Consider the following 22,294-nt stretch of genomic DNA (forward strand, 5'->3'; position numbering starts at 1 on the left):
ATTTTCTTGACAGTTGAAAACCTCGATTTCAAATATCGAGGAGGATATACGACATGATCCCATATATCCTGATTGTGTGATGGGAAGGCAAACTTAGGATTATAGCAGACACTAACTACCTTCTCCCGACCGTGATCATTCCTGCCTACATGAATCTGCCAGCTCTTGTACATATTTTGCATCTGTGGATGTCAAGGGGCTCTGTACCCGCCAATGTCACAAGCCAGAAATACCAGGAAATGAACCTCCTCACCCCCCAGCCCTCGTTCAGTGACTGACAGGAGGTGGTGTATTAACACCCCAGCTCCCTCGCCTCTTGGGATGAAAGGCTCTTAGACCTATGTCCGACATTGGCTCCTGGTTCCTCTAATAGGTTTCTGCTCCAGTCACCACAGTGGTGGCTGGCCTGATATCTGCATCTTTTAAGTGACATTCCTACCTGCTCTTGGTATTTCCTCTGGTGTCACCTCCCTATTAAATGACTTCCTTGCCTGAGAGTCTTCTTTTTCTTGGGGAATCCAAACTAAGAGAGTGATAGCTTTGAAGATGTGTATATACATGCATACAATGTAGCAGCCCCTCTAGTCCTCATGTTTAACACGTGCAGCCCAAATGTGATGCCGGATGATCAAATCCCTGGACAGCAGAGCTCAGCTTTAGAAGCACCTTGGTGTATTCGATGCAAAGTAATCCTACTTGCATTACAAGGATCACTGTCTGACATGGATGGTCTTGACCAGCCTCCAACTGGATCATTTTCCCCTGGACTCCCCCGACATCTTTCCACCCACAGTGAGTGCACTGCTATCCTCCAGCCACAGAATGCCCCAGAAAGGGACCCTAAAGCCCACTGGGGAGAGGGCTTGGTCCATGGGTAGCTCCCCAGGCAGCCTACTGCGTGTCACTGGGCTGGAAGAGGGAAGGAAGCTAATCTTACAATTCACCTGAAAAGCAATCATCCATCATCCCGGTCTTCAGCTCTCATCTTATTTTTCCCAGATCAATTTCTGAAAGTCAAAATGACAGATAGCTTCATACGCTGGACAACAATTCTTCTTAGTAAATAACCCAGCATCAATGACAAAAAGTTCCCAGGGTAGTGCTGGTTACCTGAATCCATACATGTGATATAATTTCATAGAATTACACACACACACACACACACACACATGTGCATGCACACGCACACAGAAGACGCTGGTGAAGGGACTTCCCTGGTAGTCCAGTGGCTAGGACTCCACACTCCCAATGCAGGGGACCTGGGTTTGACTCTGGCCAGGAAACTAGATCCCACACGCCACAACTAAAGATCCTACATGATGCAACAAGGATTCACGATCTTGTGTGCCGCAACCAACACCCAATGCAGCCAAATAAATAAATAAACATTTAAAAAAAAACTGGTAAAAATTGCATAAGGTCTAGTTTAGCTACCAATAGCAGTTTCTTGGTATCCTAGTGTACACAGATCGTATGAGATTTACCATCCAGGAAGCTGGATGAAGAACACACAGGACTCCCTGTACTGTTCTTGCAACTTCTTGGGAGTCAAAAAATTATTTCAAAATCAAAAGTTTTAAAAATGCAAAAAAAAACCCAAACAAACAAAACTTAAATTCTGAGATTAAAAAAATAATAATCGTTTTTTACAAAGCTCCCAGCAGGAGACACTGCCAACCCACCCCTTACCTGAGAACTGGGAATCAGTGCCTTCCACCAGTGACCGCCCTTCACCAGGTCGACCTCACACAAAGGCACAGCCACCTTGCCGATGACGCAGTGGCGTGAGAACTTATCGAAGTCCAGCACGGTCAGGAGCAGGGTCCTCCTCTGAGCCTCCAGGAAGGGGATCTCGAAGGTGTAGCGCTCCTCGAACACGGGCTTCTGGGTCTTACGTTTGACTCCGGTCTGCTTGGAGTTCTTCTGGTCCGGCAGGAGGCAGATCTTGACGTAGGGGTTGGAGTGCGCCATGTCCTGGCGCGCGCCGTCGTGGGAGATGGGGGGCGGCAGGTCCCTGGCCTCGATCACACGCACAGTCAGGTGGTTGTGCAGCAGGTCGTACTGCGTGCTGAAGTGCAGCATGCCCAGCTGGTACTTGGACAGGATCTCCGCGTCTGTCAGGAAGTCCACGTCGTCGCTGTTGGAATCGAGGGAGTACAGGCGGGGCTCGAACTTCCTGAAGTAATCATCTGGCGTATAGGTCCGTCTGAGCACCGAGGGCTGGATGGGCTCTTTCTTGGCACTGAGAACGCCGAACTCGATGGGCTTAATATCAATCAGTGGAGAGCTGGGCCGTCTGGACTCGAGACCTACACACCCAGCAGAAATAACAATTACCACAAAGTACTGGACTGGATCTGGGCCGATGTGTGAGATTAAGGACCTTTCGTAGATTCTCACATTGTTTGCTCTGCTTCATAATGCTCTTTCCATATGCTCTCCACTCCGAAAATCCTCTTATTTACTCTATGAGAGGAAGGGCAGCGGCACAAACATCCCCATCTCCACGACAGCTAATTGCCAGGCACTGCTCTAAATGGCCTGCATACATGGAGAAGGGAATGGTGAATTCCATGGACAGAGAAGCCTGGCGGGCTACAGTCCATGGGCTTGCAAAGAGCCAGACACGACTGAGCGACTAACACTTTCACACTCACAACCTTCACAAGGCATTAGCCAGTGACTATTACCTTCACCGACTCCATGCACATGAGTTTGAGTGAACTCGGGGAGATGGTGATGGACAGGGAGGCCTGGTGTGCTGCGATTCACGGGGTCGCAAAGAGTCGGACATGACTGAGAAACTGAACTGAACTGAACTGATTACCTTCACTTTACAGATGAGGAAACAGAAACTCTAAGTAACTCACCAAAGGGCACACAACTGGTAGGAGGAGGAACCAGGATCCAAGCCCCACCTATCTGGCCCCAGGGTCCGACTCTAACCATTCCCCAATACGGCCTCCGCTTTCACAGAGTGGGCTCTGGGGCCAGCGTCTGGGTCAGATTCCAACCCAGCTACTTCCTCGTGAACCACATGACTCCCTAGTAACGAGCCAAGTGACTCCAGGCCCATTTTACACACTTGGTTTTCCCATCTGTAACATGGAGCCAATCATAGCAACCACATCAAAGATGGTGGTGAAAAAATGCACGGAGAGAGCCCAGCACAGAACGTGCCTGTGGTGAGAGGCACTGAATGGTAACTATTATTCACCTTCAAGGGTCACATTCACAGCTCGTCACTTTCGGGGTGCCTCTCCCCTCCCCATTAAGCAGAAGAGTTCACGGCTCCCAGGTTCATTGTTGCCATCTTTGCTCATCTCTCTATTCTAGCAATAACCTCATGGCACTCTTTTCTCTTTTAAAGCACTTGAGGTGTGACTGACACACAAAAAGTTGTCCATATTCAATCTACACAACTTGATGGCTTTGATGATAAGTATGCACCCGTGAATCCATCCCCACAATCTATGCCATCAACTATCCATCACTTTCAAAAGCTTCCTCCTGGCTTCTTTATTTACTTACTTTTGTGTGTCTGTTAAGAACATAAGATCTACTCTCTTAGCAAATGCTTAGGTACTCCACATAGTACTGCTAATTTTACACACTCTGCTGGAGTGGATTTCTAGAACTTACTCATCTGGCATAGGTGAAACCAACACCTGCCTGGTTCAAGCTCCCTGGGTAACCATGTCCTACTCTGCAGATGCTTAGGAGTCTGACTATGAGATTCCCCGTATTGTTGGGAAAATTACATAGTATTTGTTCTTTCGTGGCATCTTGTTGATTGCCCAAATACCTGCCTGTTGGCTATAACCATGAGCCCTTGCCAGTGCATGGTTGCACCCTGATAACTGTGCTAAACGCGGTCATCTCTGTATAGAGCTGGAAGTAAGATTTAGGGATCATCTAGACCAGCGCTATCCAAGAGAAAATAAAACGTGAACCAGATACAGACATACAAGGCCACAGTGCAGTTCAATCACTCAGTCATGTCCGACTCTTTGTGACCCCATGGCCTGCAGCATGCCAGGCTTCCCTGTCCATCATCAACTCCCGAAGCGTGCTCAAACTCATGTCCATCGAAGCCCACAAAGGTAACTTAAAATTTTCTTGTAGCCACAATTATGTATAAGTACAAAGAAGCAGGTAAAATTAATTTTTATATTTTATTTAAACCAATATATCCAAAATATAATCATTTCAACATGTAATAAATATAAAAACATTTTAGTGAGACATTCTAAATTCTCTCCAGTGGGTATGTAACACGTATAGTACATCTCAATTCAGCTACATGCCTGTGGTGGCCACTGTATTGGACAGCAGGCTGCCCAGGGCAGACAGGCCCTCTTATTCTACAGATGAAAAGACGGAGGCTACAGAAACCAGACACCCATTCTGTTTCACTATTTCAAGCTCTTGAAATTTACTTCTTTCTTCTTCCCCATCCACTCCCAGAAAAGATCAGAGATCTCAATCATTTCCAGCTGAGTGGATTAGTTTCATGAATTTAAGCCTTTTCCCTCTGTTAAGTGAATTTCAGACACCAGCTGCATGAGACAGAGGAGACACACTTGGCTAGTAACAAGAGGCTGGGAGACTCTAGGCTTTATCACCCTTTCTCTTCCCTACCCAAATCACACCCTCTGGTCTACACCCCGGCTACAGTGTGTGTGTGTGTGCTGAGTGGCCCACTCTAGAGTTGGCCAAGGGTCAAATTCAACCCAGAGATACATTCTGTTTGGGTTGAAAAGTAAGGAAGTTTCATATAAAAACCCAGACTGCCAGTTTCTCTTTAGAAAGGTCAGGTAATACAATCCCACATGGCTACAGCTGAGCAGCAGCTGCTCCCCTTCAATAAGACACTGGCTTCCCAACTGGCCCCAGTCCCCACCCTGCCCTAGTGCCAGGTCAAGAGTCGGCTGCCATTTGTCACTCACGAGGGTGATATTTATCTCCCTCCAGCCCTTGGCACTTAGCCACTGACACAATCCACCTGGGCCCTCAAGTCACTTGAATTTGCAGGCCCTGCTGTGTAACATGGTAACTAACACTTGCCTTTCGGGTCCGAAATGATATATGCTGACAACGTTACCAACTGAGCCAATTCAATGAAACTTGTGATCAGTATAAACAAAAATCAATCAAAATGATTGCTTCTGCCTGAACTTGGCAGAAATCAGGTACGATGCCCTCCTCTGTCACACTGCTGTCACCTCTTTGTCATCCTGTCTCCTGGACTGTCACACCACTCTCCACTCCTCCCCCAGAAGCAACCCTGTCCTTCATGTCTCTCCCTGGGGGTGCTGTTGAGCATCTGGGAACGCCAGCTCTTTCCCTTTACCCTGGGGGCCCAGATAACAGGGTTGTACTTCATGGACCCCGAGAGGCAGCTGACTTGAGCCAGGACCCCGACAGTCAGAGCAGAGAGGCTTACTTGAAATCCTCCGGGTCAGGCTGTGTGTAGACTTAGATGTGTCTGAGGATGAGCATCTCCGATCTGGGGAGTTGGTCCGTGGGGTCAGCGGGACGTCACTGGCTGTGTGCACAGAGTCCCCGTCCTTGTCACTGCTCCGGCTGGCCAACCTGTAGGAGGGAAGAGGTCTCAGGGTCTGTCAGAGAATCCCCAGGGACTGGCACCTCTGTCCCGTGGGGGACAGACCAAGGATGAAATTGCTCTCAGGCCCAGTCTATGCAACTTGGAATAATGCAAATTTGAAATAAATTCCCAATAGCCCTTAATTCTCAATAATGTCTTGCTTTTTGCACAAAATGTGATGTGAAGTAAAAGACTATTTCCCAATTAGAACAATCTGCTAAGAATTTGCATAATTTCAAAGCTGAGGCTGGGGCAGGGATATGTAAACTTATTTAGGATATTGCCACACAGGCACCACCTGACTAAACCAAGATCAGTTCAGTTCAGTCGCTCAGTCATGTCTGACTCTTTGCAACCCCATGGACTGCAGCACACCAGGCCTCCCTGTCCATTACCAACTCCTGGAATTCACTCAAACTCATATCCATTGAGTTGGTGATGCCATCAAGATGGGACCTCTCAGTCTTCAGTCTGGAAGGAACCACATGGCTGTTTAAATGCATTAGAACTTCTGCAAGTAGTTTTCGGTAAGAATTATCTTGTTATTTCAACAGTCACTATGTCTATAACATCTTGAAAAAATATCCTGTAACAATGTCACTCAAAGGTTCTTGGGACTTTCCTGGTGGTCCAGCAGCTAAGACTCTGAGCTACAAAATGGCCCTGAGAATCCATGATTTAAGAACAACAGTTCAATGCATAGAAACACCAGTAAATAGCAGCATCCACAACTCAATGTTCTCCTAATAAAGATTAGAAATGCTGGAAAAATAGAAAGTACACTCTTTGTGGGTTGGGGTACAAAGTAGTACTTAAGGGCTGGCTCAAGGCAAGTCTCTCTCTCTCCCTCCATCTCCCTGTCTGTAAAATGGGACTAACAATAGCACCTGCCTTACATGGTTACTTTGAAGATCGAGCTAACATATATAAAATGATTAGAACAGTGTTTGGTATGTTCTAGGTAGATGCTTAATACCTTTCAGCTGATGTTAGCAATATTATAGCAGAGGTGGCTTTAAGATCCTCCAGTACTCACACAGCTAGTGAGGATGCTGGGAGTGGGGGTGAGGGGAGAGAGCCGGCAAAGTGGCCGTGAGATTGATGCTGTTGATAACGAGCCCCTCAGCCATCACAGCCACAGACCAATACCTTCCAAAACTGCATCCCCCAAGTTGACATTTAAACCTGCAGAGAAACCAATCTCGAAAAATGCAACTTTCAAGTTCTGGGAGGTCAGACGCATCCTGTGCATGACATGAAATGGATCTGATGTTCTTCCAAAGCTAGGGCCACAGCTGGGACAAGCAGGCATGTTACGGGGGCAATGCCCAGTGCCTCCCACTCCTGGTCAAGAATAGGAGAACGCAGCAGATGAAACGGGGCCGGCGGAGGGATGGAAGGGAGACAGGATCACACTAGATCAATCTTTCTCTCCCGTAAAGGAAAGCAGCTGCATCTCCCCAGGAAGGCAGCAAAAACGTGTGACAGCCACTGGGGCCCTCCACCTGCATGGCCTGTTTCCTGGCTGTCACACCTCATGGCAGCCGCTGCCTCCAGCTGCAAACTTCCATTAGTCTTCAAGGGTCAGCTTAAATGCCATTGCTTCCTGAAGCCTTGGCTGCCTCCTCCCAGACATAGGACCAGGGTATACCTGGGCTACCCCTGCCTCCTCTGCCACCACCAAACCTCCAGGCCCTCTGTCCCTTCTACCTGGAATGCTCGTCCTGCCCCATCACCGGTCTCGTTCCTCCTTATCATTCAGATCTCAGCTACAATAGCACCTCCTCAGAGAGGATCCACCAGTCCAGTCGCCTCCTCCCAGCCCGTCTCCCCTTACCGCTGCACCTTTTTTTTGGCCCCCTCCAGCACATACCTCTTTAAGTGTGGCCTGCCTGCTTCTCCTCTGCATCTGACACTAAGCCAGAGGCCCATGCGGGCAGAGGCAGTGTCTTCTTCGTTCACCACGGCCCTCCTAGCACAGCACCTGGCACGTGTGGGGTGCTCTGATTTATTTTTTCAGTGAATGAATGAATACACATTTCTGGTGGCTTTTATCTGACTTATCTTGAGTCACAATCACCGGAGGGCACGACTTGTCTCCCCTCCCATAACAGCCTACAAATCTTAATGTTGGCATCTGCCTTATTAGGATCAAAGGTAGCAGTAGCTACTGAGCACCTACTGTGTGCCAGGCACTGTGCTAAATGCTCTATCTGAACTGTCATTTCAGGCTTGAAACAATCCAGGAGTTAGCTGTTATGAACCCCCCTACCCCTTTTACAGACAGGGAAATGGAGAGTCCTGGTCAGGCGGCAGGAGGGAAGAATGGATCTGCACCACTGAATGGCAGAACCCCAGTGGAGTCCAGCAGTACCAGACTCCGGACTACACGCCCCACGCTACCAAGCTGGGCATCCCCTAGGAGGCCTGGAAGAACCCTGCACATAGTAGGTACTCAACACATGCTTCTCGAACAAAGAAATAACCTAATTCACTCTTCAGTGGGGGTCTTTCTGGCACTGCCACAGAAGGAGCCAGTCGGATGGTACCATATGGTGAGTTGGTTTTCCTGACTCTCATCAGCCCAGTCCAGCCCAGGAAAGCTGCAGGTCCCACATGTCAAAAGCATATGTGACACTTGATGGTGTGTCCCCTCCGGTCACACAGGCAAAGACCCAGCTCACCTGCCAGTTGCCACCCCACAGAGAGGCACATTCTGTGGTTCCTGCCTCAAATGGCACGGTAGGAGTGGTACTGCAAAGCCTGTATGCTTGACATTTCTGCTCCCTGCCTGTTTGATAACATGCAACTGCCCGCTTGGTAAATAAATCCGGGGAAAGCACAAGCTGTAACTTCTCTTTCTGGAGGATTTAACCTGCCTCCTCTTTACAGATTTCTCTTAACATTTGGTATGATGTTGACTATCAAAAATGTCCTCAGTGCTATCCAGGGTTCAAGGAAGACCTGGGTCACCTTGGGAAGCACACAGGTCATGTACAGCTGTTCAGACGGTGCACTGCACAAGTCTAGGTGGTCTCGCTCATCATGACCACCATGTGAAGGATGCCCCCGGAAGCTATGTGGTGAGTTGGCTGCTGGAAGTTTCCAGCTCACTTCTCTGCTTGTAGCATAACCAAAATAAGTGTCTTCCCTGAGCATGCCATCCCAGAAAGAACCCCCTGCTTGCACAAAGGGTCAGCGACCTGAGCAAAACGCAACTGTCCTCCAGCTTAGTAGCCATACATCTGTAACTCTCAACATCTGAGGCAAACAGGCTGTGATTTTCAGTGTCTATCAGAGGTCTCCTCTGGTTCAGAGGAAAATCCAAATTCCTTAATCTGGCATTTGAGACCCCACACAACCTGAACTTGCAGGCTCATTTTGTCTGATTCCCCCAACTCTTCCGAGATGCAGTGTCCCATCTGTGGTGTTTGTCTACCCCGGATCCAGTCACAGCATCCAAACTGTTTATTACCCAGGTCAGCAAACTTGGGGCCCACTGCCTGATTTTGTAGAAGTGTTATTGGAGCATAGCCACGCCCATTCACTAGTGAATTGCCTATGGTTGCTTTCGCACTAAAACGATGGAAGTGAGTGGCTGCAATAAAAACTAGTCCATGAGGCTAAATTACTTACTCTCTGGCCCCTTATAGGAAAAGTCTGCCAACTCCTGTTCAACTAGCTTAGTTCATGTGTTTCAGGAGGAATAACCCTTTCCCTGGTTTCAGGTCAGGAAACCCAGACATTATCCCAGCGCTTTTTCCTCCAAGCAAAAGAGACTGGATCAAGTGATTGGCATGTGACCCAAACCAGAGCAATGAGAGCCTTTCCTGATATTTTGCTGCTGTCACACATAATGCAAAGGAAAAAGAAGGCTTAAGAATGAGGCCAATACAGAAGAAACAGAAAGAGAGAGAGAGAGAGCACATACACGCACACCCATGACATCATCTGAGCCCCTGGATCCAGTCATGCCTGAAGCCATTTTCCCAGAACTTTTCCATAACAAAATTCTATGCAGAACTGTCACATGTGTGTGCAGGATGTGAATACACAACTAATTTATTTACCTGCTTTATCTCCAATAGTGAAGTGAAAGAAAGTGAAAGTCACTCTGTCGTGTCCGACTCTTTGCAATCCCATGACCATGGGATTCTCCAGGCCAGCATACTGGAGTGGGTAGCCGTTTCCTTCTCCAGGGGATCTTCCCAACCCAGGGACTGAACCCAGGTCTCCTGCATTGCACATGGATTGGATTCTTTACCAGCTGAGCCATAAGGGAAGTCCAAGAATACTGGAGTGGGTAACCTATCCCTTCTCCGGCAGATCTTCCCGACCCAGGAATCAAACTGGGGTCTCCTGCACTGCAGGAGGATTCTTTACCAGCTGAGCTACCAGGGAAGCCCTTATCTTCTATACCAGATATTAAATCCCCTGAGCATGGGAACAGGACTCCATCTAGTCTTGTGCCTCCCGTAGTGCTTGGTACACAGGGCAGCCTCAAGAAATAACTACCAAAAAAACTGAGCTTAACTTTCCAAAAGCATAATTGACACTTTCAGGACTCAATTTCTGCCTTCAGGTTAATCAGCTAGGCAATCACTATTTTTTGGAATGAAAAAAGACAGATAATTGCCGTGCCATCACAGAGCTGGAATTCTTCTGAGCATGGCTTTAAAGACACCAGATGGGCTGAGCCAACCTCCATCACTAGAAAATGGGAACAATTCCTTCATTAATGAGCTGGTTTCACCAAACATCTCAACTCTGTGCACAACTGCAGGATTCAGGCTACAACCTGTGAGTCAGGGAAGGTTCCTTCACATAGTTGTTACATCAATTTAAAGAATCTCTCAATAACTTGATAATGATAGAGATGAATACTTACTACTGTGCTAAGCATGTTACATGCATATGTCACTATTATTAACAGCAACCCTATAAAATAAGTGCTATTACTTCCCCTACTTTACAGATGAGGAAACCCAGACCAAAATAGGGTAAAAAGAATCACTTATGTTTATGATTGCCAACAAGGTATTTTTCCATAAACTTATTCATGCAATCATAGCAACAACTCTATAAGATAAATACTGTTTTATCATCCCCATTTGACAGATGGGAAATCAAGGCACAGAGAGATCAAGCAAATTGCCTGAGGTCACAGAACTGGAAAAAATTAGAAGTAGGATTTGAACTCACAGATTGTGACCCAGAGCCATTCTGCTATGAAAATATTTGATACTTGCTTCTCAAAAAAAAATTAGAGGATTGAGGCATGACCCCCAAGGAAAAGATGGGGTGCCAGAGGCTTCTGGAATCTTAGCCCAAGGATTTACCTGAGACAGCACAGGATCCCCACTGAGGCTCCAGCTGAGGGCCCTCACACCATCTTCCTGCCTCCCTGGGCATCCTTCTCTGCATCATGGGAAGCTGTACTGGACGATTCCCAGGCCCTGGCCCTCTAGATTCAACCCAGACTCTGGCCACGCTCCCCTCCCAGCCACGGAGAGGTGGCCCAGACACGTGGCTGAAAAGCTTCAAAACTGCATTCCCAAAATATCTGAGCGACTGGCAGATGGAGATGTTGTATGCAGGCGCGGGAGGAGAACGAATTGGAAATAAAATGAAAGATGCCAGAGAGAGCATAAACAGTGTTGGAGGACACGATGGAGCCTGGAGGTGTGTTCTGCTTCCCTGTTACTGAAGTTCTTGCTCATATCAGCAAAGAGGCACTTGTTTGTTCATGTCATCCACACCAAATACTCACTGAGTGTTTAGCATGGGCCAGGTGCTAGGATGGTTCTCATACTGACTTGGATGGAAAACCTTTAGGATCTGGACATCCCTTGAAGAACAGAGATGCTCACAGATCTCTTTTTCCACTTGGAACGACACTCAACATGATTAAAAGCGCCCACATGCTTAGCATTACACTGTTCGTATCTCAGAAGGCCGGTTGTGAAAACCAGCTGAACCGAAGCCCCACCCCAAGCTGGTCTCACCAGCTTGCCAAACGCAATGAGGCACACAGTACAAGCCATCAGCGACTAAAAGGTCAATGGAAACTCAGCCTTTCCCCCCTCCATACCCCTAGATGTCCCAGACCCCTCGCAGAAACAGAGAAAAGAAAGGTCTTAAGGTGGCTTTCTAGGAAGTTCGGAGCAGTTTTACTTACAGCCAGGGAGGAGTCTGGGCAGGGAAAGGTCCCAGAATCTCAACTTCATCCTCACTCGACTGGCAGCAGCTGGACTCATAGCACTTCTGACAGCAGTGGCGGCAAGTCCATCTGCAGAGCAGCAGGTCGGAGAGTCTAGAAAGGAAACCCTGAGGCCATGGGGGGCAGTGGGCAGAGGAGAGATGGGAAGGGGAGGAAGAAGAGGAAAAACACCCACAGTTACAAGCAGCCGATCCCTGATGAGAAATAACGACATTCAGGAGGTCTGTCTCCACGGCTGATCTCTTAGAACAAACTGTTTTCCATTCCTATTTACCAACTGCAGGTACAAAGATGGCAAACACCGACCGGCTCGAGCCATTAATAGCAAGCAAAACGTTTGCAGGTATTTTCCTTTGTATATGAATGTCTTTCTTGACATGTGGGTGGTTTATTCAACATCGTGAGGGCTATGCAATATGTTCGCAAAACAGTGATTATTACTCTGTCTTCTTGAAAGCAAAGCACAAATATTTTTTGTAATAATTTCATGACATTAAAGTAAGCAGAGATAATCAAATGGAATAGTAGAGGGTGGGAAGGGAAACCTAGTCTCATTAACTAGTATCTTTTCACCAGGATCTCCCTTCCCTAGAATGGCATCGAAACCGAGCTGTTATCAACATCCGGTTGTTGTTTAATATTCAGCATCCCCACAGCCCCACGAAAGGCTCCAAAATGAAAAGCAAGCATTTCTTGATTAGAAGCCAGACCAAACAAATCACTGAATTCACTCACCTCGTTTAAAGGTTCCAACTGCCCTTTTAGAGATCCACGTGAAGCCAAGGGGCACGGGGGGCGAGGGATGACAGAGAGAGAGACAAGACCAGTTTAGCAATATTCCTGCAACTCAAAAAAAAAAAAAAAAAAAAAAACAAGCCTTGCTTCTTTCCACTTACCATCCTGGGAAGGGAGCTGACCTCCTAACAAGGTGCTGCTACCTTCAGGGCTGCTGGTAGCCTCCTGGCTAACCAACACCAAATAAATGGGAAACTTTAGCATTTCGATTTGATTTGCACCATATGCTGTTATGAATCAGAGCGGGTGGATAGATAGTCATGCTATCCAATGCAGCCACACTTCAGGAGAGGAGCAAACCTTCCTATACAGAAATAGCCATGAAGCCAACCCAGAAGGACATGATTAGCTAACTTGCAGGCAGGCACAGCATGGATGTCACTTGGCTCCCCCGCCCTCCCAGAGGCCCTACCTTCCAATTCTGCTCCAATGGTGGGGAGCTTCATATGACCACCCACAAATAGACGGAGCGGAAAAGAAAGCCATAGTCTGGTCCCCGGGAAGAAGGGAGGGGCTCCCTTCCATCTTCAGCCCCACCCCCCACCCCAGCTTCTTCTCACTGGTTCCCAAGAGACAGGCTCCCCCCACCTCCTTTCTGGGAAGGGTCTTCACAGTTTTCCAAAAGGCCAAGTAAACCAGATAGGTTAGGAGGAGTCTCCCATGGAACTCAGAACTTTGAGTCAAGGAGAAAGCTAATCATTGTTCTCAATTCTTTTGCAAGGTGAAGATCTTAATTTGGTACCCCTATATGTAACATCTTTTTAATAGCTGCAAATCCCACCCCTGCCTTCCTTTTTAAACAGACAGCAGACCCCAGCTCAGGGCCTTGCAGACAGACTAGCTAGCTAGAATCCAAGAATGTGGCATTATTCTCATTGTATTTTTCCTATTGCCTTGAGTTTCTATCAGGTGACCCTGGTTTTCTATTATGGTAGTGACATGACGTTTCCTTTTCATATTAAAGTTAAAATAAAGCACAAGTCCATTTATAGAAAAGAAATTAAGTAAATAACATCACAGGTGGTACTTAGCTCATGAAAAACTCAAAATCCTTGAAGTGATAAGGGATTTACTACAGTTTGGCGGGAAAAAGTCTTGGACACCAATCACAAGGTGCAGGGGGAGGGACAAAACTGAGAAAAGAGGTACTTGTCCTGGCCTCATCAGTGGCCAGTCATGTGACTCAGGCAAGTCGGGAGTCTGAACCTCAGTTACCTCTTTTTCCTTTAATGGAAGGGCTAAGCTAGGACACTATGAAAAGGCTCTGTGCTGCCTAGTATCTGCATGCTTTCTGTGGCTTATGAGAACCAGACAGTTTGTCAAGTCCAATTGGATCCTGCCAGGTACCAGGGACTGTCCTGGCTGACAGAGTGGTGAGGCGAAGAAAGCAGCAAACAGCTATGCCCTCATAGGGCTTACATGAGAAAGTACTTTAACATGCTTATGGTAAAGTGCAGGGTTAAAGGGATGCTTTTTCACAACGATCCAGGCTCACAGGAAGGCATTTCCTGGGTATATAGTGATCAAAAGAGAACCATTTCTAAAACCATGATGAGCAGAGGCAAGGCTACCTCAGGGGTCCCGTCTAGGTGCAAGGTGAGTGTTAGGGGGCAGAGAAACCAAGGAAGACGAAGAGGAAAGGGGAGATGCACTGAGGCTCCCAAGCGTGCTGAGCCTTTGGGCCTCAGGCTCACGTGTTTGACCCAATGGAGAATGGATTCAATCCAGAAAAAAAAAAAGGAGGAAGGAAAGTCCAGCTATTCTAGAACAGGGGGTGCAAGCTATGACTCAAAGACCCAAATTCAGCCTGCAGCCTGATCGTCTATGGCCCTCCAGCTAAGAAGCGTTTGTATATTTTTAATTGGTTGAAAAAACGTTAAAGATGAATACTTCTTGACTCGTACAAAGTATATGAAATTCAGTTTCAGTGTCCACAAATAAAGTTTTATTTAAACATAGCCATGCCCATTCATTTACTAGTGTCTCTGTGTAGTGCCATAATCAAAAAGTGAAGTGTTGTGACACAGACCACTCAGCCCTCGAAGAAAAACAAACATTTACTATGTAGGCCTTTACAGAAAAAGTTAAACACCTTGTTCTAGAAGAAAAGTCAACATCACCGGGCCATCCTCATACCAGATGCTTAACAAATCCCTCACCAATCCCCATCCCACCCCCGGCCAGGCCTCACCACAACCTCTAAGCCCCTGAGTAGCCTTGGCAAGTCACTTCATTACTCATTACTCTTCATTACTGTGCGAAAGATAGTCATTAAGAACCGTAGAAGCCCGTTCTAACGTGGTTCATGTCCCAGTGCGTGGTCCCTGATGGGCAGGGACCATGCTGCTTTCTCAGCTGTGTTCCCAGTGCCCACACATATTACGTGTCACCCAAGTGTTTGCTGAACCTGTTCAGTGGCCACTCCCCGCAACAACATCCCCACAGTAGGTGAACAGTAAATGTGACCTTCATTGAACTTGAAAAGATGACCTAAGGATTCCATGAAAGGGAAGTCAGTGGAGCGATTCTAAGCCAGGAGAGGGATGGGGCGGCTATGGGCGGACGGCAGGGCAGAGTTCCTGGCAGGTGGAAAAGACTAAGGACAGGAGGAGGGGGGTGTGGGAGCCAAAGGGGGGAGGTACCAGAAGCCCCTCCAGGGGTGGGCGAGGGCAGAAGCGAGCCCAGAGGCACCGGTCTGCCTCTGGGGAGGTAGAATGTAGGAGCCCGTCGGTATCACTGCCAGAGGCAAAGGACCCAGTGCCAGAAACAAGCAGCTCAGCGGGTCTGACCGCATGACCTTGGCGCTGACCCGTCGCTGCTTCCCCCTCCTACGGAGAAGACAGGTCTCTTAGTCAAACATGCCCTCCTCAGGAAAAGGTGCCTGGAAATTATTTCAGCCTAAGGATTCTTGTGGGGTGTCCCCAAGATGAAGGGAGGGAGGGTCCACAACTCCCGAGGCAATGCCCAAAGTAATCGGCTGCCCCCAAACACCACCAGCGCGCCTCCGGGGTGTCCCCCACCTCTCAGCACCCAGTGCCCGGGAGAGACGATGTCCTTGTCCCTCCTGGCCGGAACAGCTGCCTCCGGCTCGCTCCGCCGGCCAATTAGCCAGAGCCGTCACCAAGGCAACGACAGCTGGCGGGCCGGGCGGCTGGCGCGCCCCGGGCCGCCCTCCCCGCGGCCCCTCCCCTGGGGTGGGGTGCCCGAGGGACCGGGTGGGGGAAAGGGGGAAGAAAAGTCCGCCCCACCCCCATTCCTTCCCCAGGAGGCGAGGGCGCGCGTGCAGAGAGTCCACTTGGGGCCCTTCATCCCGGGGTGTGGGGGGTCCCCAGCCTCTCCTCCTGGGGCGCACCCCCGCTGCTGCACAGGTTGCCTTGCGCTCAGGCACCCTTTTTCTCGAGGCAAGTTTGTGGCAGCCCAGCCTCGTGCCCTCCCTTCCGCGCGCTCACAGTCGGAGGGGGCGCGGCACCCCCCCACCCCCCACCGCGGACCTGGCCCCCCGGCCTCAGCCCTACCTGGATGTACGCCATTTTCGCCCGCGCGCACTCACTCCGGCCCGGGCATGGCGCCGCCACGGCCACTTTGCCCTCGCCAACCGGAGAGAGGGGAGAAAGCAAAGGGGGAAAGGAAGAAAAAGGCAGCCGGGTGGCCCCAGACGTGACTGGCGTGGCTGATGAGCGGCGCCCGCCCCTCCGCCGGCCGCCCCGTCCTTGCCTTCCCCTGCGTTCCGGCTCCGGGAATCGGGGCCGCCTCCCAGGTTGGGAGAGCTCGGGCGCCCAGGGCCCCCGCCTCGGCCTCCCTCGCCGTCCCGCTCTCCCCCCGAGGCGCTCCCCAGGCGGGATTAAAGCCGGGGCGCCTGGGGAGGGAGCCCGGGGCAGCCGCGGGGACTGCAGCGACCCCAGCGCAGGCGGGGCCGGAGACGCTGGGGCCCGGGCGCGCCAGAGGCGGGGGAGGGGACCGGGACGGGCAAGGAGGTGGGAGGGGGCGGTGCGCGGGTCAGCCCATCCGGTCGGCACCGGGGCTGGCACCTACCGAGAGCAGGGCCCCCGGGGCGGCCGTGGAGCTGAAAGGGCACGGTCCAGCCCGCCGCAGAGTCTGGAGCCGGGAGGGTCCTCCCCATCCAGCCCTTTGCTAGACCGGGTTGGAAAAACTTTATTCCCGCCCCACCTGACGCGCCTAGAACTGTTGCGGTGAGGAATGCAGAGGCCAAGCGAATGGAAGCCTCAAGTTAAGATGGGGCCTTGGGCGCCCCGAGGGAGATGCACTGGTGAGGGCGGCAGGGGCGCGCGGAGAGACCCGAGCGTCCCTTTACCCTAAACCTGCTCGACTTGCGCCCTGGGCGCAACAGGTCTGGCGCGGGGCGGCCCAGCAGCGCCACCCAGCGTCGCGCCCTCCGTCCTGCGCGTCTCTGCCCGCTGGAAGCTCCGCGCCAGCGAGCGTGCGCCCCCGGGCGTGTCCACGCGCCAGCCTGCCTGCCCACGTGGCTGGGCGCCCTGGGCCTGGAGGCTTCCGCCAAACCGGTCCTCCCACCCCAAGGCCACAGAGCTGGGGCTGGCTCTCCACTGCGGTATCTGAGGTGGAACATTGCCCTCCGCAAGTTCTCTTTTTTAAATGTCCAGACATCTTCAGTTGCCAGTTTACCAACCATTTAACCTTCCAGCGACTCTATCTTTTCATCAATAAAAACAGCATAAAATCTCTGCCCTGCCTATCCTCCAGGACTGTTTTTGTGGGAGTAAATGAGGAAATGAACGTGGAGGTTATGAACAAAAGGTGTAATACACCTATGTGTAAATATTTCGTGTAAATATCTAGTATACATATACATTTCTAAGTGTGATATTTCATTTGTAGCACATGGCATGTAACATATGTCGAGTGCTTATAATTTCGCAGGCATCTCGCTCAAGCGTTTCGTCTTGTCCTCCACTGCCTTGCTCATTCCTGTATGTCTGGCAGAGTGCTAGCATGCATGGATGCTCAGTCAAATCCTCTGACCATGGGATTTTCCAGGCAAGAATCCTGGAGTGGGCTGCCATTCCCTCCTCCAAGGGATCTTCCAGACCCAGGGATTGAACCAGGTCTCTTGCGTCTCCTGCCCTGGCAGGTGGATTCTTTACCACTGAACCCACCTAGGAAGCCCAGCAGAGTGCTTGACTCCTCTTACCTTTCCGAGGGGGGCACTGCAGCTCTCCCCAGTTTACAGATGCTGAAATTGAGATGCACAGAGGGAATGTCACTACCAAAGCAGGACAGCTGGCAGCTGGTGGCATTGGCATTTGAATCCACGTGGTCTGCACTCGTAAAACTTGGTGTGTATCCACGATGTTTCTTTTGCAGTGATGGGAAGTGATGCTTGGTGAGGAGAGGGCTTCACAGAGGAGGGGTTCCTCCTGGGATGGGTGCTCCCCCCGGGGTACTTAAGGGAAGCGGAGGAGTTTCCCAAGTGTTCCCGCGAGGAACAGCTAAGCTGTTTGAGACTGTGCCAGTCTCAAACCTTTTAACCTTTAAACCTTTTAAAACCTTTCACAACAAATTCAATCTTTTAATTCTCTGATAGGCTTGAGGTGGGTACTGTTACTGTTCCACTCTTTTAGATGAGAAAAAAAAAAAAAAGGAGGCACAAAGCAGTGAAGCTGCCCAGGGGCTGTACATACAGCATCAAGAAGCTGTAATTCAAACCTAGACTCCCTAAACCCAAATCCTTTCCTAGCCACTGCTGGTTATTGGGAGGAGGGGGATGAAATCCTTAGGGCTAGTTTCATACTTTAATCTGTAAAAATTTAAAGCTGTCTCAGAATATCAAACACCCCTCCTCCAATGAAGAAGCTTATTTGAAATGGGGATAAGAGAACACACCCCTGGAATTACATCAATAAAACACTTTCATGTATATCAAGCCCCTGGCAGGCAATGGGTACATAATAAATGCTTGTTGAATAAATACATGGATGGTATTATTAGCTTAATGTGGGTGCCTCCAACTCATTCACATATGTTCTTGTATAATCCTCACCAGAGCCCTACGAAGTAGGTACTGTCATCAACCCATTTTACAAGTGAAGAAGTTGAAGTTCTAGAAGGGAAGGGAGTCACCCAAAGTAATCAGGGAGAATGTGACAGAGCCAGGAGAAAAGTGCAGATTTGGTTGACTGGAAAGGTCCAACTCTTTAGGGCTGCACCATCCTGCTTCCAGTGCAAGAAGAAACAAACAAATGGGTCCTGCGTCATTCATCAGGGGAGTGTCAGAAGTCACTTCAGGGTCCCCAGCTCTGTGAGCCTCTCCCTGCCCTGGAGAGGACCCGCAGTCCAGCTTTGAGGTGTAGCCTGGACTCAGACCAAGGCTGCGCCTGTTTGGACAAAGCAGCTGGCACTTTCACGGATCTCAGTAGAGAAGCCCCAGGCCAGGACAAATGTGTGGAATCACATGTGACCTGTGGTGTGATAAAGGGAAGTCCAGGGGCTGTCAGGGTACCAAGTAGCAGTGGCCCCAACTAATGCGGTGAGAGTCAGAGAAAGCTTCTTGAGGTGTGACCTTAAGTGTGAAGTGTTAGTCACTCAGTTGTGTCCAACTCTTTGACTCCATGAACTATAGTCCACCAGGCTCCTCTGTCCATGGAATTCTCCAGGCAAGAATACTGGAGTGAGTGCCATTTCCTTCTCCAGGGGATCTTTCTGACCCAGGGATCGAACCTGGGTCTCCTGCATTGCAGGCAGACTCTTTACCATCTGAGGGTGATCTTAAGCTGAATCCCAAAGAACTGAAAATGGAGAGATTATTCTAGACCTCAGAGGTGCTTAATTGGGGTGGGGGAGTCCATAAACTTATAGAAAGGCATAAAGTTACATCTGCATAGTCACTTTAAAGTGAAAGTCACTCAGTCATCCCTGACTCTTTGTGACCCCATGCACTATACAGTCCATGGAATTCTCCAGGCCAGAATACTGGAGTGGGTAGCCTTTCCCTTCTCCAGGGGATCTTCCCAACCCAGGGATCAAACCCAGGTCTCCCACATTGCAGGTGGATTCTTTACCAGCTGAGCCATAAGGCAAGCCCAAGAATACTGGAGTGGGTAGCCTATCCCTTCTCCAGAGGATCTTTACAACCCAGGAATCGAACTGGGGTTTCCTGAATTTCAGGCAGATTCTTTACCAGCTAAGCTACCAGGGAAGCCCTACCTGGGACTTTATCACCAACAGAAATCATGTATATTCCTATCACATTACAGTTGTTGCAAATAACTTGACATTTCATTGACACTCTTTACTGTTTGAAAATTACACCCATTATTGGGCCTCCATGCTAGATCTTTCTGTTTAATGCATTAAAAACACATGTGGTGTGCTTTGTTGCTCAGTTGTGTCTGACTCTTTGCGACCCTATTGACTATAGCCCGCCAGGCACCTCTGTCCATGGGGATTCTCCAGGCAAGAAAACTGGAGTGGTTTGCCATGCCCTCCTCCAGGGATCAAACCCAGGTCTCCAGCACTGCAGGTGGATTCTTTACCATCTGAGCCACCAGGGAAGCCCAAGAATACTGGAGTAGGTGAAGTGAAGTGAATCGAAGTTGCTCCGTCATGTCCGACTGTTTGCAGCCCCGTGGGCTGTAGCCTGCCAGGTTCCTCCATCCATGGGATTTTCCAGGCAAGAATACTGGAGTGGGTTGCCATTTCCTTCTCCAGGGGATCTTCCCAACCCAGGGATCGAACCCGGGTCTTCTGCACTGCAGGCAGACTCTTTACCATCTGAGCCACCAGGGAAACCCAAGAATACTGGAGTGGGTAGCCTGTCCCTTTTCCAGGAAATCGAACCAAGGTCTCTTGCATTGCAGGTGGCTTCTTTACCAGCTGAGCTACCAGGGAAGCCTCAAGAAGCACATATATTACCATATTTAAATTTAAATTTGGTTTTAATATTTTGATAAATGTATATCAGTATAATTTCACTATAATCCTATATATCCTACTCTATGTTGAAAGACATTATTCCAAGGTGGGGTCTATAGGCTTCAAAAGACTGGCAGGATGTCCGTGGCAGAGAAAGGATTAAGAAGCCCTGGATGTTGCTTAGAGGTCAGAGGGCAACTCCAAGTAGCTCTTTAGCTAAAGTGAGGGGAGGGAGGTGTCAGGTGAGATTTAACAAGTAGGAGGGGCCCGATGTCTGGTAGCCTTGTAAGTTACCCAGTAGAAGATCAGTAGGGTGAGGTTGAGAAAGATTTTGGCATGTGTGTGTGTGTGTGTGTGTGCGCGCGTGTGTGCAAAGCCTGAAGGCAAAGAGACTGATGCAGCAAACCAGGTAAGAAGCAGTGTGAGTCTAAACCAAGGTTGTGGCAATGTATCAATGCCTGAAAGTGATTAGACAATGATAAGAGTGTGGAAGGCAGGAGAGGCTGGAGGAGGGCAGGTTTACCAGGAGAGGAATTCAGGTTTTGTGTTTGAATATGTTGAACCTCAGATATGCATTGTCTAGGGTTCCTGAAAGAAACCCAGTTCAATTCAACTTGAGCTAAAAAGAACTTATGGGCTCGTTAACTTGGAAGGCCAAGGGCAAATCCCAGTCATGGCTGGATTTAGGGCTGCAATGAAATCACTTTCTCTCCATATCTCACCTCTTCACAGCTTCTCTTGGAACACTGGATTTTTTGCCCCCTGAAGTAGGCTTGATTCACACGGCAGAAAAATGGCTACTAATGCCTTGAGCTTATATTTTGACAGTTTATGCTTCAAAGGGAAGAGAGACTTTGTATGCAATCTTAGGGGAAAACTCGAATTGGTCCTGCTTAGGTCACGTGCCTACTTCCGGATCAAGCACCGTGTCCAGAGGATCCAGTACTGTGTCTGAGTCAGCCTGGATCAGGTGACCAGATTTATGTGTGGGTATCATGAACCAGCATGACCTCACAAGGACCCAGAGAGGAGGAGAAGCAGTTCTCTAAGAAAGATTCCGGGAGACAAAACAACAACAAAAACACCCATAATGATATGCAGTGGAACACTAAGATGGAGATGCCAACGGGCAGGAGATGCCAATGGTTCATGTTCAGCCCCTCCTAACACAGAAGGACAGAAGTGAAGATCAGGAGATGAGGCTTCAGTCACCTCCTGGTGGCACTCCTGGGCTCATCTCTATCTACAGGGTCTAAAAGTAACCTGGCCTCTCGCCTTCTTCCCTCAGAGACCCAGCCCTGGATGGCAGAGGCAGGCACATAATAATGATTTTCTCTTTATGATCCCTAAGAAGGTAGTGAGAGGTGGCACTGCAAACCACAGACCTCAGGATACCTATTATAATCAAAAGGACCAGAAAAAAAGCAGTCGGTGGCATCCATATGGGTAACACACATTCTGGTTAGGTGACTTTCTATTTCTGCCCTACGGGCTGACGGCATTGTCTCCCAAGTCAGCTTTAATTATACAGCTTCCAGAACATGCCATTTAGCACCACCCCTGGGCAGTGTTTCTGAACACCGTGGAAATAAGAAGTCTCTGGGTTAATTAAACAGCTGGTGTGGAAATAGGAAGGGCGGCCCAAGGGCTGACATCCCAGAGTAACCCTCTGAGGAACCCTGCGTAGGAGTCAGACCTCTTTCATCCCCATCTTCATCAAGGGCAGTATGGTCTGAAAGCTTTGAGTCCAACTTCACCCACAAAATAACTGTGTGGCCTCAGGC

General features: G+C 49.3%; 1 protein-coding gene across 1 annotated transcript in view; it reads right to left on the reverse strand.

Moving 5' to 3' along the window:
* Positions 1–16,417, reverse strand: part of SYT17 (synaptotagmin 17) — an 83,872-nt gene extending 67,455 nt beyond the window's left edge. Inside the window, exons 1-5 of the mRNA XM_040257043.1 lie at positions 16,139–16,417; positions 12,564–12,581; positions 11,787–11,935; positions 5,447–5,595; positions 1,690–2,309 (exon numbers count right to left, since the gene is read on the reverse strand). Coding sequence (XP_040112977.1) covers positions 1,690–2,309; positions 5,447–5,595; positions 11,787–11,935; positions 12,564–12,581; positions 16,139–16,153 — 951 coding nt within the window. The 5' untranslated portion in view covers positions 16,154–16,417. The remainder of the gene's footprint in view (positions 1–1,689; positions 2,310–5,446; positions 5,596–11,786; positions 11,936–12,563; positions 12,582–16,138) is intronic.
* Between the last annotated feature and the right edge of the window lie 5,877 nt (positions 16,418–22,294).

The sequence above is a fragment of the Oryx dammah genome, unplaced genomic scaffold (assembly GCF_014754425.2).
Source record: "Oryx dammah isolate SB20612 unplaced genomic scaffold, SCBI_Odam_1.1 HiC_scaffold_2, whole genome shotgun sequence".
Lineage (NCBI taxonomy): Eukaryota > Metazoa > Chordata > Mammalia > Artiodactyla > Bovidae > Oryx > Oryx dammah.